Source organism: Sturnus vulgaris, chromosome 4 (genome assembly GCF_052056855.1).
Source record: "Sturnus vulgaris isolate bStuVul1 chromosome 4, bStuVul1.hap1, whole genome shotgun sequence".
NCBI lineage: Eukaryota > Metazoa > Chordata > Aves > Passeriformes > Sturnidae > Sturnus > Sturnus vulgaris.
In genome coordinates, this window is record NC_142246.1 from 39,742,293 (window position 1) to 39,765,469 (window position 23,177).

The 23,177-nt window shown below is 34.3% G+C and overlaps 1 protein-coding gene across 2 annotated transcripts in view; it reads left to right on the forward strand.

The window, feature by feature from the left end:
• Positions 1-23,177, forward strand: part of FSTL5 (follistatin like 5) — a 287,281-nt gene that overhangs the window by 174,229 nt on the left and 89,875 nt on the right. For both annotated transcript variants that reach the window (XM_014878572.2, XM_088163647.1), the window contains exon 7: positions 21,798-21,964. In XM_014878572.2, coding sequence (XP_014734058.1) covers positions 21,798-21,964 — 167 coding nt within the window. The remainder of the gene's footprint in view (positions 1-21,797; positions 21,965-23,177) is intronic.

The window sequence follows — 23,177 nt, forward strand, 5'->3', positions numbered from 1 at the left end:
ATATTGGGTCAAAAGATGCAAAATAGTGAAAACCTAGCGGAGAGCAAAACCACATAAGTGTTCTTTATGTAGTTATTTAGTATAAGAATTGGGAACCTGACTGCCTAAGATGGTAAGGATCCAACAAGTAATCTGTTTGCCACTCTGTCATGAATCAATGTTTGGAGAAAGTGTAATTTTTAAAAAATTTATTTTGCATTATGATTATAATTCTTCCCAACTAAGTCATTTGGTAGAGATGTATTTCTTGGAGGAAATTTTAATAGTGTTTTTAAACTTCCTGAGTAGTCTATTTAAGAAATATTTGATGCTAAACAAAGATTAATGTTGTGTTCTTGCTCATGAATTGTCGAGTTAATATCTACTTTGAGTAACAACATATACATATACATGTTGACTTTTCTGGATTAGAACAAATGTACATCGACTGCAGCATCTTTGTTGTAAGAGTGCTTATGGAAGATTGCTAAAGAAGCAAAAGTAAATAAGTTCCTTGTAAAATATTTTCTCTTCTTTAGTGATTTTTTCCCTGAGGCTGCCTCTCTAATAGCTCTTGATGGATGCCTCACTCATAGGTTTGTTTACTTTTTGTCTTGGTTTAATTTTGACTTTCCCGGCCAACGCACCAAATTAATGTCTGAGTTTGAGTTGCCAATTTGAATAAACTTATTTTTCTTGTTGTGAGACAGAACCAGGAGCAAAAGAGCAAGGCAGGCCTAAAACTTGAGAGAGTATAAAAGAAAATTTATTAACTACACAAACAAAAGAGAGGGAAAAAAAAATTTCAGAATAAGATTTTTTAGACCACTCCTTCCCTCCCTCTCCCAATCTTCATAACAACAAAACAAACATATAACAAATACTTCGGTCAGTGCCCAATTTAGTCTTTCTCAGTTCACTTCTGGAGAGAGAAGCTTCTTCTTGTTGAAGTTGTAGGGATTTTTCCCACAAGAAGGAAAAAAAACAGTTCTCTTGTGGTTTTATTTTTCACGATTTGCATCCGCCCGGGAACCTGCAACCGTGATGCTCCTCCCAACTCTACAGCCGTCCCAAAATTGTAGATGTGGGCCATGTCTGTCCAATGGGGTATTACTTTTAAGAATGAAATGTTCAACCACAAAGATTCTCTCTGTCTCCTTTTTCTCTGCTCAGGCTTTATCTTCAGAAAACCAAAATCCCCTTCTTTTCTCAGGACAGAAATTCTCAACACAGGTGCTCTTTAGTCAAATCATCTATTAAATGGAACATTTCCATCCCCCCATGTCTCTTTCCATGGTTTATAGGAATATTCAGTACATCAGTTCATTCCTACAATTTCACAAAAAGATTTTCAGCCATTTCAGCATCTTCTCATTCTCTTTCCATCTTAAAAACTTAGCTCTTACATCACTGACTTCAGAAATCTTCTTATTCCCTTTCATATTCAAAGGAAAGGCTGGAGGCTTTGCAAATCTTATCTGAGCACTAAAGAGTTAAAGTTTAACACAACTACAAGAGTTGGGCCAGGCTCAGGCCATGCTGGGGGGGCAGCTGAGGTGTTAATCAGCCTTTCTGGGGCTGGGCTGCAGCCCCACACTGCTCATGGCCACCCGGGCAGGCCCGGCCCGGCCGGCAGCAGCAAGAGTCGACCTCCCCCCACGCCAGAGCCGCAGGCCCGTGGAGGAGGAAGCCGTGAAGGTCTTATCACACAACTTTTGCTCCCCCCGGCCATCGGGTCCCCCTCGATGGCAAACGGGGCCCAAGCGGCCTCCCGAGCCTCCCCCCCCCCCGCATGGGGGAGAGGGAAGCTCGGGTTGGTGTTACCTGCTCAGCCGCTGGAAGACCAAGAGGGTCAGTTCCGGATTACCTTCCTCAAAATGTGTGTTCACGGAGCGAACCAACTTTCTCTAAATGGCTGTTGCGGGTATCCCAACCCCCACAGAGGAAATTCCCTTAGGAAGAATCTCTTCTGAGTTTCTTCTTCCTAAGTCAACCTATCACAGGACCTATGTGGAATTAATGTCTACAATAGTCTGTTTCAGAGACACAATATAATGTGTCCTGGATACAAGTGCCATCTTTTTTCCTTCATTATGTACACCTCATTTTTAGTTCATTAAGTTTTATATAAGAAACTATGAACAATTGTTCCATATTTCTTTTCTCTGAAACGGTTTTGTTGTGTTTGTTTCTTTTTTCTTCTAGTTCCTGACATATCTTTGTAGTCATCTCTTTTCCGTTCTGAAATTCTCCAGTCATTTAATAGTTGCTTGTATGGAAAACCTCCTACACCTTCAGTCACTCTTGTTGTGTTTCTCTGTTCTTTTTCAAGTTTTACTCGAAGATTTTTTTGCAGAGGGAGGGACAGAAAGTAAATAGTCAAGTTGCTCATGCAGCATGGATTTATACAGTGCTATAGGAATTTCTTTCTGAGTACAAGTCTTTACCTAATAATTCCTTTTATTGTCATATTGCCAGGAATGAGTGGGTTTTTTCATAAAACTGCAAAGCATACTCTAAAACCTATATGCTCAATACCTAAACAATGCCAGATTATAATTCTGTAAATAATGTTTGGCACTTTTAAATTTCCTTCATGCAATACTTTCAATACTGAATTAAGTATATGGAATTTGGCATGCCAGTATCATAAGGCCTTTAAACAAATCAGCTTTTGTATTTGCTATCTAAACTACCTAATAAGTTCTGAAGAAACTCTGTCCCAGAAAAATATATCCCTTTATTTTCTTTCCACTTCTCCTGGATGATGTTGAACAATATGAGTTTCAGTGGAGGTCCAGGTGCAAGTCTGCTGGTGACTTTTCTTCATAAGAGACCTGCCAACAGATTTCAAGATCTGGTGTCTGTGAAAGGGTAGAAAATACCGTGAGTAGGACTGTATGATACAGGACTGAAGTGCTAAGAGTCACAGCTTCATCTGATCTGTCTTTAGGTTGTCCTTTAACCTTTGTGCTGATCTTCTTAGATACATAGCCCATTGCCTGCTTTGACCTTGGGGAAACACACCAGATATGCAAAGCTGAGAGCAGAATATCCACAGTCCTTATTCTCAGGATATGTCACAGAAGAAGTCAACATGAAGTCTTGGTCCTTTGCACAAACACGTGGTCTTAAGAGGAGTAAAACTCTCCTCAGGGAATAACAAAAATTGAAAGCCTCTGTACAGTCAGGTAACAGAGCCTGCCTTGATTTCTGCTTGCTGTACTTTTCCCCTGCTAAATGTAAATAAACACTTCAGCCAGGTGATAGATTTTTCAGAATCTCCTTCATACTAAAACTGTTTTCATTTATTCTTGTTTCTATGTGAGAGATTTCTTTAACATAGGGAGGACCTGCTTCATAACTCTAGTCTGATGATTTCAGGGAACTATTGGATAACAGTTGCATGGAATCCTTCGTTTTATGCAGAAATATAGTAGTTCTGCTATGCTTTAGGCTTTCTAACCATATTCACAGTTCAGCTGATTTAAACCTGAATTACTATTTTAGAATACTGGCTTCTAGTTCTCCTGACAGAACTGAATGAGGAGATGGTTTTTCAAAATTTGGTTATTTTAAAACTCAGGACAGGTCCAGAGATGTTAAATGTGTAGAAATGCTATTACCATTCTGGGAAAAAAACCTTGAAATTTGAAAGTGAAATGAAAGTACACAATAAATAAAATTGGCAAATTATTGCATTTATAAACTGAGAGCTTCATGCATAAAACTGTGAATTACCAGGGCTGTCAACTCTCCTCTTAAAATTCCCATTTCATTATTGATTAGTTCCAGAAATACTTCATAGATTGAAGCATTTTAAATGTTTCATTTTAGGCAACAGCAAATGTGCAGTATTGGTATTCATCATCTGTATTTGCAATAAATAGGAGCAGTACATTTGGATCTATACTAGTAAAATTACTTGAAAATATTTATGATAACTCCTAGCATTTAGATAAAATGGTTTTACTTGAATTAGTCATGTTCACATACAATAAGCATACAGAAATTGATTTTTGCATAAATTCCTCAGGTGTTTTTAGACAAATTCAGCAACATATTCTACAATAAATAAGGTCAAAACCAATTATCACTCTTATTTCAGTGAATTAACACTTCCATGTTCTCTGGATAAGAAAGCTGTGTTTAACACCCAACTTCATTTCCTGTGAAATTTCTTTTCAAGAGAAAACCAGAAAACATTATAAGGAGTAATGGACTAGATGTCTTTTTAATTATGTGTTATTTCTAATGCACACTACACTTAATGCAAATACCATTTTTTTAAGTTATTGCCATATATATACTTTTTCAATATAAAGTAAACATATAGCTTATAACAAAAGTTTGTTCTATGCTTATATTTTTGGATAATACAGTGTTAGGATTTTTTAAGTTGTTCATCGTTATTACTTCATTGCAAAAGGGCAGTTTTGATTTGCAGATGTATTGAGATTCATTTTAATATTCAATTGCTAGTCTGAAAAACATAATAAGGAAGAATTCTCTGATCACATTTACCTTAAGGTACTTTCAAACTTCTACAATGGTGGAAATTTTGTATTTGAAGTAAATTTTTTTAGCTTGTCGAGAGAGGGCATTTGTTCATATTTGAGGTATTATCTCCTCTGCTTCCCTGTGATTTAATAGATCCCATAGAAACAAGGAATTGCAAAAATTCATTGCATTCTGGATAATGTATAAGTCAAGCAGCACTGAATATTTATGCTGCAAGTTAATTAAAAATAGTTGAGTTAGCTTTAAACGAACTACTTTAAATAAAAAACTTGAGTGCAACATATAGTTTACATGATCTAATCCACAGGAATCTCCAGCAGGAAATGTGACTTCTTCTAACTAAACAAGACATTTTGTATATCTCTACACTCCATAGTGGACCCACTTTAAGCATTTGACTAGTAAGTTTTTCTGAGGTCATGTGTTATTTGGTGAGACACCATTAATTTAAATTGATTTCTTTGACAGCAACTAGAAAGTAGGTAAATGATGATAGCACTGGTGGCAAGAGTTGCTGAAGAGACCAATTACATGAGAAGGCAGTTTGATACAGTGATGGATGGAGTAAAATAAATTTGCTAAACAAAAAGATGTAGAAGAGGCTATAATTGACAACCACTCCCTCAGAAGCTGAATCTGAAAGACATGATCCTTGGTCATTTCTCTTGGCTGACACCAAATAATTGGGGAGTCCCTGGCAGAAATAGTTAATGATGCTTGTAGAAAGACAAGAGGCTGAGGCAGGTTTTAGGCCTCCAGTTATTTAGATCAGTTTGGAGAATTATATAATCTAGAGATTTAAATCCATGTAAACTGGGCTTTCACTAGTGCTAGATAGTGGGATTTTTATTGATATCCTCCTTTTATTATAATTTATAATTCAAGTATTTAAATTAAGATATTAAAAGAAATTTGTCTCGACTTTACTTGACTTTTTGTTACTACATTATGAAATTTTAATTATCCTTAAACATATGCCTCCGTGTTCTCATTTGATGAAGAGAATGGAGAATGAAACAAAGTGCAAACATAGCTTTTGTCTGTTAAAACTTCTGTGTTTTTTATTATTGGTGCTGAACAGTGTTTAGTGAACAAGGCAGATAATTACAATAAGAAAAAATAGAAAACTAATGGTAAACAAATGTGTGTTTTTAAGTGGAAAAATTGACTTTACTTTTGAATCAAAGCTCCTAACTAGCGCAATACATCAGACTAATAGTTTATTCAATTTAGATTAATTGTTTAGCTGAACATGATTGCATATTCCTCATGTTCAGGATAAAGGATGTATTTGCAGGAGTTCTGGGTAGTCTAGATGAAACCAGAGTAAACTGAAGCTGTACTTTGAGCAAATGAAATGGTATCATATAAAGAACAGTATCATGATGGGAAGCTAGGCCTGTTGAACACTTGAACAGTTTAACCTTCCTTTGGCTCACTTCCCATGCCTCTGCTACGTGATGTCACTATTACTGCTCCCTAGACTCACACTAGGACATGAAGTCATGCTGGCAGGATTTGTAAAACATGTAAGTGTCCCTTCAAAGCTCTTGATGAAGACTTGAGGGATACCGTTAAGAGCTTTTCAGAAATCCATCTGGGCTTCATGGACTGGATCACCTTTGCCTTTTGCAACTCCAACCACTAGCATTAATAATTCAGATTTTTCACAGACTACTTCATAGCTGGGATTATTGAAGCACAGAACATGTCAGAGGGGAATTCTTGCAGGCGCTTGGCCAAGCTTCTTTATTCAGGTTCCAGTTGTGGTCTACCTGAGTCTTTGTCTGCAAAGCTGATTTCTAGCCAGCTGAATCCCTGTATTTTTACATGGACTTACAGTGTCCCAAGTACAAGACTTTTCATTTTTCTCGATAGAATTTCACAGTTTTTTCAGCCCATTCCATCTGTTTATAAAGTTCCCTCTGAGGAGGAATCTTGTAGAAGTCTGCTTCCTGATCCTCTGGATTTGGTGACAGCTGAAAGATTTTTGAGGGTCCATTTTGTCCTGTCATCCAAGTCAGTAATGAAAACGTTAAACAATATTGAAACCACTTCTAGTAAGCTGTCCTCTAGTCTGTGAAATCCTGACTTTGGGCCTGAAGGCAGGTAAGATATGTGCAGTTCACTCATGCTATCCACACCTCCCTAACTGGGGTTCAACAGTGCTCTGAGGGACTGAATCAAAGCCTGGCTAGTGTAAATGATGTTCACTACTGTTATATTAACCATATTGCTCATCATTTCATAGTAGAAACCGGTTCAGGCTTAAATTCATGGATATAGTCTGCTAAGTGTTCCCTACACAAAGCTAAGTAATTGCAGCTTTTTCACTTCTCTCAGAAGTCCTCTGATGTTAACCCCAGTCTGTTCTTTACAGCCTACAAATTTGTTAACATTGTATTTTCAAAATTGTTTTATAAAATTATAATTCATTCTTTAGCAGACTCTGTATCTGAATTTGCCATCACCACAGGGTGCGTAATTTAAATGGATTTATTTGGAGTTTAAAAAAATAGCATGTACTTTTATCATATAACACCATTATGAATGTGTGCCACTGTTTTAAAGAAAAATATTATTTTCAACATTATGGCTTTTTTTTTTTTTTTGTCATTTCTAATTTCCAGTACTGGGTGAACCTTGTGCTAGTGATGTGCTAAACATTTGTAATTCATCTTATAATGAATCATAATTAGCTTTATTCCTCATTAGAATTCCTGTGAGGATTTAGAAAATGTAGTGTATAATCCTCCCTTATGTTTATTGGCATTAGAAACCATTTGTGCATTCTCCAGATTGAAATGTCTTTGTTCGAAAATAGTCAGTCATCATGGTTTATTATTTGTCTCTTAAGGTTTTAAAGACATTTTTAAAGAAAAGTACTCTCAGTGGTAAAGTCAATGAATATAGTTGATAATAAAATGACAGTGTGAGGTGTCTTTTAGAGTTGAATTAGTCCTGAAGGTAGGAGTGTTTGTTTCATTCTTGGCTTTTTTCAACATGACCTTTCAGCCGTATTATTGTTTACCTAGAACTATATTTACTACATGAAATTCATTTATATTTCATTCATGTAGAACGTAAGGGTAAAGTTATGACATTTGTGAAGGTTATGAAAAGAAAGTCTGTTGTCATTAGTTCATGCTCACTAATCAGCAGCTTTCACAACAGCTGGAGCTTTGTATGCTCCTGAAAATTAAAAGCTGTTGAAAGTATCCAAAGTAGAAACTGAATATAGTCTGCTAGTAAAAATTGTGTTTAATATCAGGTCTTTTGTTCAAAAATTGTTTTGCTTATCCATTCCAGATTTAGATCAAAAGTGAGATTAAGGATAGACAAACTGATTTGTAGTGACTGAAATTCTGGCAGAATTTACATTCCATTTCTGATACAGCTTGTAGAGAATATCTCTTCTTTTGTCTGCCAGATGAGTAACAGGGAACCTAGGGAAAAATCTTTCTCTCTCAGAAAGACGGGAGCTGAGAAAACTAATGCAAATGGTGATGTCCAGTGAAGTTGGGAAAAAGAGGACTTCAGGGACACTTCCACCTCAAGCTGAGGTGAACTTTTTAGTAACCAGCAAGCAGTTAAATGAGAGTTGTATAATAGTTGAAACGAGCTATATTTTGGTGTAAGCAGCCCAGGAGAGTGAGTAAAATCAGCTTGAGGAAAACAAAGAAACTGACACTTCAACTGAGTGTAGAACTTGCAATCCATACTAAAAATTATGTTACAATTTGCAGGGGATGGAGTGTTTGTGGAAATCAAGATGATTGAAATGCAATTTTTATTATAAAAAAGTGGGGTTTTTATTTAATACAAATTCTAATTCAATTTTCTAAATTTTGTATCGAACTTCCAAGGGGTTATTAATTTGCCTGGTCCTATTTCATCCCAGAAAATCCTGCCATTATTTCATGTATATTTTATTATGAGGTTGTTCGTAAGTAAACTTTCTATATGTGTCAGAAGGTAGGCATATACCGGAACTTCATCCTTTCTGTTTATGCATATATGTTTTGGTTAAATGTGTGGTCATCATAATTCCTACTATTATTTTCCTCTGACAGCAGTGGCTTAATCTCTTATCAATGTAAAAGGTGTACATTTTTCAGATTTAAAACATAGTAATCAATATTATTTTCATAGATTTGAATAACTCAAGAGTTTTTAGCTTAGGAGTCATAATGGATTGATATTGGAGATCTACATTTTTTAGTTCTTTCTTACACGAAAAAAAGGTCGTCATTTTGATAATTTGATTTGGGATGTTTTTTTCTTTTGGGGGGGTTTGCTTGATTTTCTTATTTAACATCATCTTAGTGTAAAAACATGATGAAAAAACTTTATTTTCTTTCTTCTTCATTGAAAAATACTTCCTCCATTCCAAATTACAGTATTCTTTAGATTAAAGCAGTGGAATTGTTGAGTTCTTCAGCTAACAGTCCAGCTAATGCCAGTCTATATGCCTTTTCTTCTTCTCCTGACTCATTATGTTAGTGTCACCACCATAAACTGCCTCTGACCTGGCAATTTTGTATAGATGGGTGCTAAAGCATGATTATCACTATATGCCTGGTGTTTACTTCCTTGTGTATTTGCAGTTAACCACTATTAGTTACAGGATACTTTTGTTTTGACCATGTGGATTTTTTTATCTGATGAGGGTGACTTTACTATAAAGTTGTGTTACTGCAATAGATCATGGACTCTGCTTCTAGAGCTATAGATTCTGCTTGATGTTCTAAATTCAGACTACATTTGGAGCTCAGTCTGCAAACTTTAATCTATGTGTTACGTGTCTCATTGTGTTTTTTGTCCAAGCCTTGTGTGTGTATCCATTCCAACACAACACTTTTCCTTTTGTCATTTGTTTTCAATCCTTCTTTGTGAAAAGTGTTTTCAAGAAGAAACAGTTTTCCATATCAGGAACTTATCAGTAGACATTCAGTAGGAATTTTTCATACTTTAGAAGATGTATCTTCCCCTGTCTGAAGCCTGATGAGATGGCTTCTTACCATAAATCCAGATTCTGAGGGATTGTCAAGAAAAGAGTGATCCGGAGTAGGGAGAAGTGAGACTAAGTTTGATTTTCTAAAACTTTGTGAAAACTTTATTCTAAAGTTTAAATCTACATCTGCAATATGCATTGGCATGTTCTGTGAATGACTGAAAAGATAAACTGTGAAACTCTGCAGTCTTGGATGGGATGGTGGGAAAGCTCTTATTTCAGCTGAGGAAGTGTTCCAGAGATGGTGGGAATTGACACTGTAGACAGCTGAATGCTGTTCCAGGTCTTGTCAAAAAGCTATACAGGAAAATTTGAAAAGAGTAATCTAAGAGACAGTTTCTGGAATTTCTTTTGTAGTGGTTTAAAAGTCATGGTGACACATGATGACTGGGTCCATAGCACAGGACTTCTACAGGATATACATGGAGAGACACAACTGCAAATATTGTTATGTATTTTATACACCTGTGGAAAAGTCTGAGTAGTTTCTAGTATTGATTTATATTGGCTAAAATATATACTTGTGATCAGTGCTCTGAAAAAAATTCTTTTCTTACCCTGGAACAAATTGAAAAGTGAGTAGCAATAGAAGAATCTGGTTAATATATCTGTATTTAATTGTATATGCTCCTCCTATTCTGACAGGAAATCATACTTTGGTAGTGTCCTCTAAAGGGTGTATTACTGCTTAGATTAAGATTGAAATCTGAACAAAATATCTGAGATAAATTGTTGGGTGAAAAGTATAGTGCTCACTGTCATGATCTCCCTGTTGTCCAGACAAGCGTATACTACTAAAATGTTACAGCTCCCACGTTGCCATACAGGACGAGATGTGCATTTGGGAAAAGGTGCATCTTTCCCAGAATTCAAGCAGGAAGTGGTAAAGGTGCATACCTGCAAATTCTAATGGGTTAACACACTAAGTTGTGCTGCCAAGCCAAAAGGTAGGCATAACCATGAACCCTCCTCTCCTCCCTCACTCAGTGTCAGTTCCAGATGTGATAAAGGATCCTTGCTTCAGTATTTAGAGCTATTGCATGAATAGTATATCTCAATGTATTTAAGAAGGGACAAGAAGAACTAACAGGGTCAGTGGATGTAAATAGTCAGGTAGAGAAACAAAATGGGAATTAGGACTGGGGAGAAATAAAAGATGAGAATTAGAAGACATGAAATGAAGGGGTGGGGAGAGGGAAAGAAAAAAGCACAGACTATTCTAAATGCATCTGAGATTCTGTGTAGCTGGAAAAGCAGCTAGAAGAAAAAGCAAAGATTTATTAACAGTTTTTTATATAGAAGTAAATCAGAGAAGCTGCAAAAATACTGATTTTAAATATAGCATTCTCGTGTGAGGTTGTGTACATATAAAAATAGGTGTGATTATTGATTTGCAGATAAACACTGAGGTCATTGGCTGTCAGCCTCCTGGTTTTCTTTCTATGAAGTGTCATTTTCATGTTCTTTCTTTTTTTACCTGAAGAGAGATTTTTTTTTAAGCTATTATTGAAAAATAATATTTTTGTCTTTTGAATGGAGCAGATGACATGAAATGAAAAGTATTTTTTAAGCATTTTTATGGGGAAAAGTATTATGGCTTTAATAGTTTTATCCACATTGATGAATTCCACTTTAGTTGGGCTACTAAGCCTTGCTTAGGCTGCTCACAGCTCCAAGTACATCCCAGTTTTGGAAAACTGTAGCTTGATCTGGCCTCATTGCATTTCTTCCTCACTATTCTGTGAAGTTTTTGTTGCCACTCATTACAGATTCTGGTACGTCAGAGGAATGAACATTCAGTGTTCTCTTCAGGAGAATGATCTCTTTGTAGTACATGTTTCTGTCTACATAATTCCAAATCTGAAAAAGAAGCTACTAAATTTATAAATAGCCCAAAACTCAAACAAATAAATGCAAGGGTATGATTTTTTTTTTAAACAAACTAAACCATGCTGATATTTAACTGAAGGAACATAAGTAAGAAAATAAGGAAAACAAAGCCTTTTCTTGAACATTTTCTCCCTTACTAACTAAATATAATCATAATTTGAAGACAGTGATATCTGTGCAATCACATATATGCCTATGATGCAAGATGAATGGCACACCCAGCTTAGGGTTTAAAGTTTAATGAATACATTTACAGTGACTGTAGAAAGTAGTCATATCTTTCTTTACTTTTTTTCCATCTGATCAGTCACTACAGTAGTCAGCATTTCCAGAATCTACAAGAAAAATTGTAAAACTATATTTTAAAGTACACATTTTTGGTGTAGATAATTTCTAGGGCACAAAAATATGTCCCAGAGGAGTTGGTGAAATGCGCAGAAACTGACAGCAGGCACAGAAGTATCAAATTGAAGCTTTTCAGAAGCTTGGTGATGTGCATAAGTTGGTGTTAATGTGATGTTACCAGCAAATCTAGAGAGGTGTTTTGAAAATGGTGAATTACATTTGGCAAAAATGAACAATGCTCCTTCTGAAGAAGAAACAGGATAGGTCCATGTTAGTAATGAAATGGAAAATTTCATTCAACCTAAGTAACTTTCAAATTTTTTTCAATTAGTACCTTTTCTATATGCCTTTTTTCCCCCTCTCTTCTGCATTATTTTTCCACTTTTGTACATCTTAAATACGTTTCTCACCGCCATTACAAAGACTCAGCACAGCCATTTTGGAAGATTTGAAGCTCAGCTTTGTGCATCTAAAAATACTAATGTCAAAAGATTAAGCACTGAGGTGCCATAAAAGAGTGCTGAGAATAATTTTAACATCTCAGCCATGTTGCATCAATACCTGATAGGCTTTCTCCTGTTATTTTTTTTTAAACTGACACAGTCCAATTCTACAATGATTGTTGGTAAAAACACACTAGCACAACAAGAATTACGATTTTAAAAGAAAATACTTAAAACTCAAGCACAGGCAGTATTTTTTAGTGACAATATAGTGTTTTTGTGGAGAGTCATCCTATTTTCCATATTCTGAACAAAGACATGTATTCTCTGTTGAATTTACAATGGATATAAGTGTAAAATACAAGTGTTGAACACTAAATGAGAAAATTTGTTGCAAGTCCATGAGGATTTTAAAATTCTACTATATCTCATTTGAATTACATATGCTAATACTGCTCTATGATCCACTAGATTTTTGTTTCTGCTTTATTTTTGCAGAGGTAATTTTTAGCATATACTCTCTTAAAAAAAAAAAAGTAATTTTTCATATATTTTAAAAAAGTAACTATTGCAGCAAGAAAAACTGTGTTTAAGAAAATGTATCAGAAAACATTGAAATGCCACAGATGCACAGTCATTATTCATGTGCGTCCATACAAATAATCATTGCTGAGGGTGTGATATCACATATCATTGTGGGCTGATTGGAATAGGTGATTTGGCATATTTTCTTAAACAGCAATATAACATTTTATTTGAGAGAACTTGTCGTGTTTTCTGCACTGTTGTGGTTTCTGTTATTTTGGAAGTATTTCTATGTACAAATATTTTAACTATATCTTGCTAATCTTAAGTGTAGCCTTTAAAATGGGATCTAAGTCTAAAAATGGGAATAGGTTATCTGAAAATTATTATTTCATTTACTCAAAGATTCTTTTCTCAACATAATTTATAATTAACTTTTGCAGCAATTTTAGAGGCAAGAAATATATTGTTGTCCAACTTGGAATGTTGAATCTTATAAAAGTTTCAAGTTTATATATACACATACACCTAGGATACCTTATCTGACTACTTTCAGATCAGCAATTCCAGTAACACACATCAAATCAGATTTTAACCCATCACAATAACTTTGAAATTTCCCTTAGGATTCACTGAATGGTGCATGAAATCAATTACAGAACCTACTGAGAGGCTACATTAAGGTTGGGCAGATAGTTTCAGTCCACTGAGTAGTGACAGGAGGGAGAGGGACTTACTATATGCCACTTCAAGAGACTTAAATGCATATAAGCTGAGATTTTGTTTTTCTTCATGAGGATAAAGAATTAGTCTGTCAGTCAGGATATGCAAAGTTTGGATTGCTGTATTTATGCCTAATAAATAGCTTATAAAAAACAGGCTGTCAACATTATGGGAGTAGATTGCTGATTTCCCTTGCAACAGAAGACACTGAAGCTGTACAGATCAGGAGTTGACTTTCTTGGCCTGGGATTTCCCTTAGGCTACAAAAGTTCTCATAACAATTGAATTCAACTTCAGAGTTCTCAAAACAATATAGTCTGTAGGGTAAACCCTTTATCTGCAGTGCAGATAATATCCTTAAATAAATATCCTTAACAAATGTAATAGTGATATTTTTCAAAACATGCTCAGTATTCCTGTAGTACAAATACAAGAATATGAAGCAAGAACAAATACATATGGATTTTGTGCACATTTGTGTAAAACACAGGGTCTTGAGGAGGAGTTTGAGTCACTGGACATAGGAAGTAAAATTCATTAAATTAAGAATTTAATTTAAAACATGTATAATGAGCTTGGAAATTTTGTTTTAGCTAAATCAGATTGTGAATTTGAAATTAACAAAAAGTCATAATTGCTGATTTTAATAACGACTGCCATTATTAATATTTTTTTTAAAAGTTAAAACGTGCAATGTGTGAGCAAAGGTATTCAGAAGAAATACTATTAAAATCAATTAGAAATTATTAAAATCAGAGGGGCAAAATTATTTTCAATACACTAATTAATAATTCAACTGCACTGCAGTTGATTTACTTATTTCATTAAAAATGTTAAAATACATTAAATTATGTTCACTTAGTTTACTAAATGAACTGACAGTTAAAGAAGCTTTCTTTCTGTAAAGAAAACTTAAGAGTTCCCATTTCCTGGGTGATTTCCATGTAGAATTAAGAAATATGTCTTAACACTATAAAAACAACTGTATTGGTCCCCAGTCCAGCCAGTCCAGTGCTTTCTTTCAACCATGAACTTGAGTTGATGTTTAGAGAGGTGTAATAATATCATCATAATTTGTCCCAAGTGTTTGTGTGATCTGCACATGTAAGATTCTGGAATCTATAATAACCTTTGGAAAAGATTTTTTTTCAAATATATCCCTTCAAACTACTGTCCTTCAATTTGAACCTAGCCTCTCACTTATTTTGATGATTTTCCAGTGATTAAAGAAACAATAAGCCATTATGCTGTCATGGATATGTTTTTCCAGCATTTTCATGACCATCCATGATTTTACTGACTTCTGTCAAAGCTCTCTGCATCATTGGTATTTTTAAAATACAAATTCAAGCCTTTTTGATTTTTTAAATATGTATTTAAACTGTTCCATGCCTTGATTATTCTTGTCTTTCCTCTGAGCTTTTACTTGCCTTGCAGAGGACATAGAGCTGCATATGGTATTCATGTCTACAAATCATGGAGCAAATTTAGTTTGGGTTTTGTTTGCTTTCAGTTGCTATTCAAAGAATTCCTAATCATTGATTTGAATTTTTCTCTGCTAGAAGGGACAGAGTTGATAAAACTGCTTATCATCATTTCACTGTTTCTCTCTTGACAAATTAACTTGCAGCCCATTAATCCAAAAGTCCTTCAGCTACCTCTTACAGTCACAGTTTACAGTCCTTCTTCAAAGAACCATTAAATAACATAGACTTTACTTCAATGGTAAGCACTGTGTAAGTACACAGATCTATAAACTTCTCATAAATATAATATTCCATAATTTATTTAGGAATTTTATTTATTTCAAACTATTCTCAAGAATTTTATTAAAAGATATTTGCTTCTCTAGTCATTTTTAGTCCTATACGATCAAAGATGAAAGCTGTTTCAGTAATAAGAGAATTTGATGCTAAATTCACTGAAGCAAGAGGTCAGCTGGTATATTCTACTTTATCCTTTGCGCTTTTAAAACAGGAAGCACTCGATGTTTCTAGATATTTGAATAAAATATACTATATTCTTGTGAGAGGATACAGAAACCTTGGGGTTCACATTTGTCTTTAAAAGAAGCTTTAGGTTCTCCCATAAAGTAATTTTTTTCTAGGATGACATATCAATCCCTGTCTATTAATTTCATTGACTAGTACTATAAATAAATGCAGAAATGTTTGTATTTTCTTTCATATTTTCTGATAATTTTTACATGGAATTGGTTTATACAGGATTTCCTAAAAACAGGGCCTATTAGAATATTATATTTTCAACAAAATTGTTTTTCAAGTCTCTTGTCAGTGAAGACAAAAGATGAATAAGGTGATAATTATAACATTAAGAGCTTTTAGCTTTTTGTAACAACAGTTGCCTGATTTTTAATCCAAGCTCTGCAGCTAAAACACTAGGGAGTCATGAAAAAGTTATTCTTGTTTGTTTGTTTGTTTTTAGGGGTTTTTATGGGGGGATTGTTTTGGTTTTTTTTGTTTTTTTGGCATGTTTGTGTGTGTGCTTTTAAATGGATTTTGGGAACAGAAAGACTTATTTGCTGACATGATATCTTAGAGAACAAGTACTCATGACCCATGTTCTGTTACTTTTCATACTGAAACATTCTACTAAATATCTGAATAATATGTTTACAAGTTCAAAGCAGAATATAGAGCAGATAATGAGAAAATTATTCATGCTAATGGTGATGTGTGCTGATTTTAAAATTGCTGTAAAAGAACAGCAAAATGACAGTGATGAAAAGGCTTTTGTTATGTCATTTTAAGGAAAGTGGGATCAATGCCAGAAGAGTAAAAGGCACATTACCTAGCTGCATTTCAGCTAATTCAAGCCACCAAGTAATGTTATACATTAAGTACAAAGCTTACTGTAGTTCATAGACAAAAGGCTTTTTGCTTGGTTTGAAAAGCTGTTTTATTTTAAATTACATTTGAAATAGGCAAACAAAATAAATACAGGCTTGATGTGGTCTTAATTTTAAATAGTGGGTACCATTTGGTATAATGTTCATTAGTTTAGACTTAGAGGAGTTTTGCAGCTGCTTTGAATAAATACACAGAACTTATGGAAGCAAATGAGAAGGTTCAAATTGCACATTTGTTAATGGTACTAAATTAACCAAGGCAGTCTACAGTTGAGTAAGAACTTCCTCCCGTCCTTCCTTTAACAACACAATCAATTATAAAGTGATACACAGACTATAAATGTAACATCTTCTCATACTTTTTTCCTTTAAAATCTTTTATTCAGAGTGATACTGTGGCTTTTCTTTACTCATGCTAAGAGACAGTAAGGAACTACTTAGCCTCAATAAATTTCATATACTTCAGTGTTCCTCTTCCTAGTAGCCTGACTTGGTATTCTAAGACCACAAATGACTTTTATGATTGTGTTCAGTTTCCTACAGGCCGTTTGGGTCATCAAAAGTGTTGGAGATTGGATTTTTTTATGTATAGGGAAAGAATGAAAAAGCCCTGCTTTTACTGTTTAACTTCTTCAGAAATCTCAAATCCAAGTATAACAACTCTTTCCCTAAATGTGTTAAGTTTAGACTGTCAAATTCTTCCATGTTATGCACATTGACCCAATGTACTTAGGATTAAGGAAAGAGAATTGTTGGTTCAAAGCACTGTACAGCTGTCACTATCTTTTTTTTCCTAACAGAGCGCTACTGCCCCACTCTGTTGTAAAAGTGTAATGGTATAATTTTATCTGTTGACTTAAAATGAATATTGATAAAACTTATACTAAGAGTGACAACCCAAGATGTATGACTCTTGAAAAGAACAATGCTTAAAATAAGGTTCTATTATTTGCTTATGTGTATTGCTGTTGGAATATTTTTTCAACATGTTAGCTTTGAAAACTCTTTCTTCCCACCTTCATCAGTTTAATTACTACTACTACTAATTTTGGTCGAACTGAGAAAGTTAAAGCACTTGCATTCTAATCGAATTGATCATAATTTGCAGTTTTTCTTGATTCAGTTGGAGTGATGTCATTTTGCATTGCAGTAAGTTCTGAAGATATTTTTGAAAGATATCACAAATATATTTATATTAGAAAGTACTTGGAAAAATTATAACAGAAAAATTATTCATAATTTTATCTAATTTTAACTGAAGGACAAAAAAGTAGTGGCTTTATAGCATAGATTCTAGATAAAGAGAAGCAATGAGAAAAAAAAGTGCTTTCATAATTTTCAGTAAAGCACTTAGGATGTTTACATATTAGAATCTGTTTAGTCAGCTAAAATCATGGGAGATAGTGATAAAATTAATAAGGACCTGGATGAAAGGGAGCTGATATGGGTTCAATGAAATGGGAAAATACCAGTTTGAGAAGGAGTTGTTATTGAAGCTCTTCAAAGACCACTTGGGAAACAAACATTTTTAAGGATTGAAATTGGATAACCTGAAAACCTGGCACAGTAAAAGTGCTATGAAAATTAATGTTGAAAGTACAAGTTCTTATACTTGGTTAAGAGTAAGAAATTATACTTTAGGCTGAGAAGTAATCTACTAAAAAGAGTAGAGTAGAAGAAATTTGTGTGGACCTGTCATTTATAGGGCAGCTGTGAGGAACTATATGAGATGCGTGTGAAAATGGCAATTGCATTGTGCAGACATATTGACCGAAGTCTTTCAGGAAAAGATATGGATTAGTTGATATATATCACTTCATTGATCCCAAATACTGTGTAAAGTTTTCTTTCATGTGTTTTAAAGGAGGATAAATTCAAGCTGGATCAAATACAATGAGAACTTCAGTAACAAAAACAAGGTGGGAGGAGCCAGAAGAACTTGGCTCAAGGCCAGAAAGCAGGATGAAGGATAGGGGAGTTTGCAGAATGGCCAGGGAATTTATTAATCCCTTTCAATAATCTCTCAACCAGTGCAGGAATATCTCATATTTAACTGATTAGTTTTGATTTGGTTTACTTGTTTGGGGTTGGGTGGTTGGTTGGTTGATTGGTTTTGGTTTTGCTTTGTTGTTTAAAATCTTTGATCTTTTTGAGCCTCTTCAGTAAGTGTGCCTTTTCCCTGGTCAGTGTTAAAGTTCTAAAATGTCTTCCCAATAGTTAATATTTATTCTGCTTTCACTCCTTTTGTCCTATTTTATAATAGCTTTTTTTAAAATTTCCAACCAGATACTTTGACACAGTTGTCTGGTTATTTTTCCTAACTATACTTCTAGCTTTTATTTAAATGCTTGGGTTATTTTGGTTTGAGTTTTTTTGTTTTCCTTTTTCCCCTTTATCTGAAAGAGTGTATTCAATAACTTTTATAATTAAGAACCAGGGATGCGTGGCAGATTGATATTACATCTGGAGGAGTTACAAACAAACTCATTAATATGGTACACTATAGTAGAGGACCCATGTTTCTAAAAATAGCAAGCTATAAAACGTAGTCTCTACTGGCTACTTATAATATTACTGCTCTGTAACCGATACCCACATTTACTATTTTTTGCATTGTGATGATATCAGTAAAAAGAATTAATTTTACTTCCAGTTTTTCTAAACCTTTACTCTGGTTTTTCATTTGACGTTAAATAAACAAAATGTGCGTGACTAAACTCCAAACAGTTATTATTGATCTACAAAGGCAACACAGAAAGACAGCTAAGTGTCATCCTAGTCAGGAATAATTCTGAGTGACGCAATTTCAGTATCTGTCAAAAAAAATAATTCCTCCCAGAACCACATTTATTTCTTTTAAGTAAGAAAGAAGACATGGTAAATGCATAATTTAATTCCTGGTGCCTAGTTTTTATATTTCCAAAGGAATGTCATAGTGTCTGGACTCTGAGAGACTCTGCTCTGTGCACCTGACAGAGCACACACACCACACCCTTCCACCTTCAGCAGTGTTTGCCTCTTTCACTGTGTTTGCAGACAGTTAATGGATAGGAATTTTCAGGGAGTTACCTGGCAAAGATTCTGCACCAGGTGCTGCCCTCAAAGCTTACGGCTTTTTGGGTTGGGTGATAATTTGTTTTTTTAAGGAGAAAATATGCGCAATAGTTTTCTCTCAAGAAAATAAGAGTTATAATGCAACTTACATTCCTTTTTTCCTATTAAATAATATACATATGCATAATTGTATAGTGCTTGAAGGTTTTTACATAAATGTTTGGTATTTTACAGGACAGCAGTGATTCTAATGCATTTATTAAGATAGGGATGTTTTTCATAACTTTTAAAAAATATGTATCATCAGTGCATTGACTAGTTCCAGTTAGTACAACTACTTCTTCATTTTTTAAAATTCTGTATATGGCCCTTTTGTTACAATATAGTCCTGAGACAAAAATTGCAAATGGCCTATCAATATCGAGTACTGAGAAATTTTTCAGAAATTATTTGGGAGTTTTCTCTGGCAAAATTAGTATTATCATCCTTTGTTGTCATTGTTGTTATCATCATTTTCTTAATTATTATTTATGGTAAGGTTATCATTACTATTAAAACCAAGACAGTTTAAAAAAACCCATTTAAACTTTTGGTGTCTGCAAAATGATGGCCTCTCAGTTTTGATTTCAAAATATCATCTTTGCCCATGTAGGAAATGTTATATTTGATAGATGCTCTCTTTTCTAGTGTCATCTTCTAATTAAAAATTATAAACACATGTAGCAGTGACTGGCCTTCTTTATGTTGGCATCCATAGTAATACTGAAGTTAATTGAAAAAGAACTTTTAAATCTTGTAGAATCTAAATTGCCTGTGCCAGTTTATTGTGTGAAGGTTAGCAGTTTTCATAGATGGCCCTATAACACCAGCTGATTTCATGATTCCCTCATTCATGCCTTTCCTAATTTGAATATAAATTTATAACTGAAATACCAGATTACTTATCTCACTTTTGAGATCTTTGCATAGTGAGCTCAGTAAAGAAGCAAAATATGTGTACTGTTGGTTTGCTACCAGAAATTTTGAATCATTTAGTAGCTATGCAGTTATGTCGCATTAAGTCTGCAAGATAGTGTCACTGAAGAACCACTTCCTGTAACATAGAAGCTGAATTGCTTCAGAGGAAGCTGTAGATTGTAAAAGTACAGTAAACAGCAGAAGAATCAATTTAATTTAATTGGTAAATTTCATTTTCCTTAGTGTAAGGCATTGTGTCAGGTAATGCATCTAGTTAAAAAAGGTCAGTCTCATTTGGGCATGTCTAGTGGGCACTATCACTCATATTTTGAGACATAGAGTGCATTTTTTCTGAAAGAGGAAAGCATCAGGGGATTCTGGAGCTAAGTATAAAATTATTTTATTTTAATCACAATTTTTAAAGAATTTAATTATTGAACAGCTAAGCTTGCTTTCATGCTTTTCTAATGCTTACAATTGGGGGTGGTGGAAAGAGGGCAGGGGGAAGTGTTAATTACAAAGTATTGCTTTTATAAGACTGAAATGAACCTATGATCTTAGCTTCCTTACAAATTCTTTCTTTCCTATAATGAATGAGTTAATGTGTCTCTTATATGAAAGTACTTTCATAATTAAAAGAGAATAGACACATGATGCCTTTTGTAGTTTACTTGAAGAGGGAATGATCAAAAACATAGAGATTTTTCATGCTTCAGCAGCTGAGTGGAAAAATTTTTATTTGGATGATCTTCAGTTCCTATATAGTTCTTTTGTCTAAAATGACAAAATCCTTATAAATATAGAATTTTAATAGGTTATGTTCAGTAAGGCTCACCATAAATGACTATCTAACTCTCAGTTGATCAGCCTGTAACTTAAGGCAATTACACAAGAGGGAATAGTATACAGTGTCATCAGTTTCATCAGTTTGGTGTATCACTCCTTTTTTATGCAAGAGTCCACATGAGTTCTGGGACATAGAAGTAACATAGAGCCTTCTGTTAATATTGGAGATATTTAGTACATAGATGAACAGAGAAAGATTCAAGGTCTGGACTCCTATCACATATGTCTGAATTTTTGAAAGATTTTTTTAAACATTGAATAATGATGAATACCTAATTAGCCTGAAAATATAGAGTAAAGGTTCTGACTAGTCCACTGTGCCTGCCTTAACTGTCAGATAACTTCCAGTGTCTGACTTTGGATATGCAGTCATGCGTATTACAGTCTTACCTCTGGAATTCACTTCCATGTTAAATGCTACTTCTTACAGGCTGATACTTGTCAGTCAATTTAATTGAAATATCACGCTGACCTTTATATGAAATATGCTGAACTTACTGGAGTTTTTGGAAGTTATTTTTACTTTTGTTCCAGTTAAAATTCCTAAATTACCAGTATACAAAAAGTTCATGCTAATTAAGCTCATGAAACTGCCTGCTCATTGACCTTAAAAACAATACATTTTTTGCAGATGTAGTTCAGCTGGATCTGCCTGAAGATCAAAAAATAAGCACCACTGCAGCAACAGTGGGACAGAGTGCTGTCTTAAGTTGTGCCATCCAGGGAACCCTGAGACCTCCCATCATCTGGAAGAGGAACAATGTCATTCTGAACAGCTTAGATTTGGAAGATATCAGTGTAAGTAACAGAAAGTTCTATTTAACAGCTTTTTATGAAAATCTCTCATAAATAATAGAAAAGTGATGCATAACAAGCTACATACTCCTGATGTTTCAAAGAAAATAAATTGAAATTATATGTGAAAAACTCTGGTTTTATTTGCTGTGTATTTGAACCCCTATTAAATATAGAGAAAATAGGTTTCACAGACCAATCATTTAAACAATAAATATAGCAATAAAAGCACATGAAGGCTAAATTGCAGCCCAAAATACAGTCAGCATTATGCATTCAGGATTGTACAGTCTTCACATATTTAAAAGAAAAGGGAAATCTGTCGCATGAACATTTTCATGTACAAACAGATCATAATAATTGTCTTCTTTTATAATAGTTCAATAGAAATATATTTTTCCCAAAATACGTATTTCATAATAAAATCAGTTGTTTTGTGCATTTCTCCAAATATTCAGCAGTGTATATGGTACCTCTCAAAGAATGAAAAACAGAATATTATTATAATTTATACATATTTTCTTTCAGGAAGGCAAGTGTTTGCCACCTAATATGACCTAAAAATACAGAGGAAAATAGAAAACGAATATTAAAATTGCATCCTCTTGCAAGACTAAAAATAGGCTTTCGTCTGTATTTTGTATGCTTCTGGGTACGCCTTCTTTATTTTGGCCATTTTATATTAGCAAAGTTCTAAATGTGGACAAATCGTTATACTGAGAGTTGTGCTGTCTTTCTAGCCTAAGTGAGTCTGAAATCACCTGAACTGGTATGTTTGTAGAATATTGCTACAATCAAATATCTAGTTTGTCTATTTTTATTTCTTTTTTAATGAATGTTTTATTTTTAAGGTGGAAATTGTTCCCACACATCATCTCTCTTTTATTTCTGGTTTCATTAGTTCTGATGGTAAACTGTGCTTCCTCACAGTGGTGCTTTGTAAAATAAAGGACAATTTCAAAGCTCAAAAGCTCATCATGTTTGAGTGTTGGTATTAAGTCCCTTGAGAGGCTTAGGATAAACCCTCAGGGAAAAGGACAGGGGGTGTTGTGTGTTGTATGCAGCCAGTCCAAGGGACCATTGGCAGAGCAGCGGCGTGCATAAAAAAAACAGGGAGAGAGAGAGATTAGAGAACAAAAAGAGCAAGAAACAGCATAGGTAAGTATAAAGCTGGAAGAGCAGAAGGTACTCCTTGGTGAAGCAGATATCCAGAACA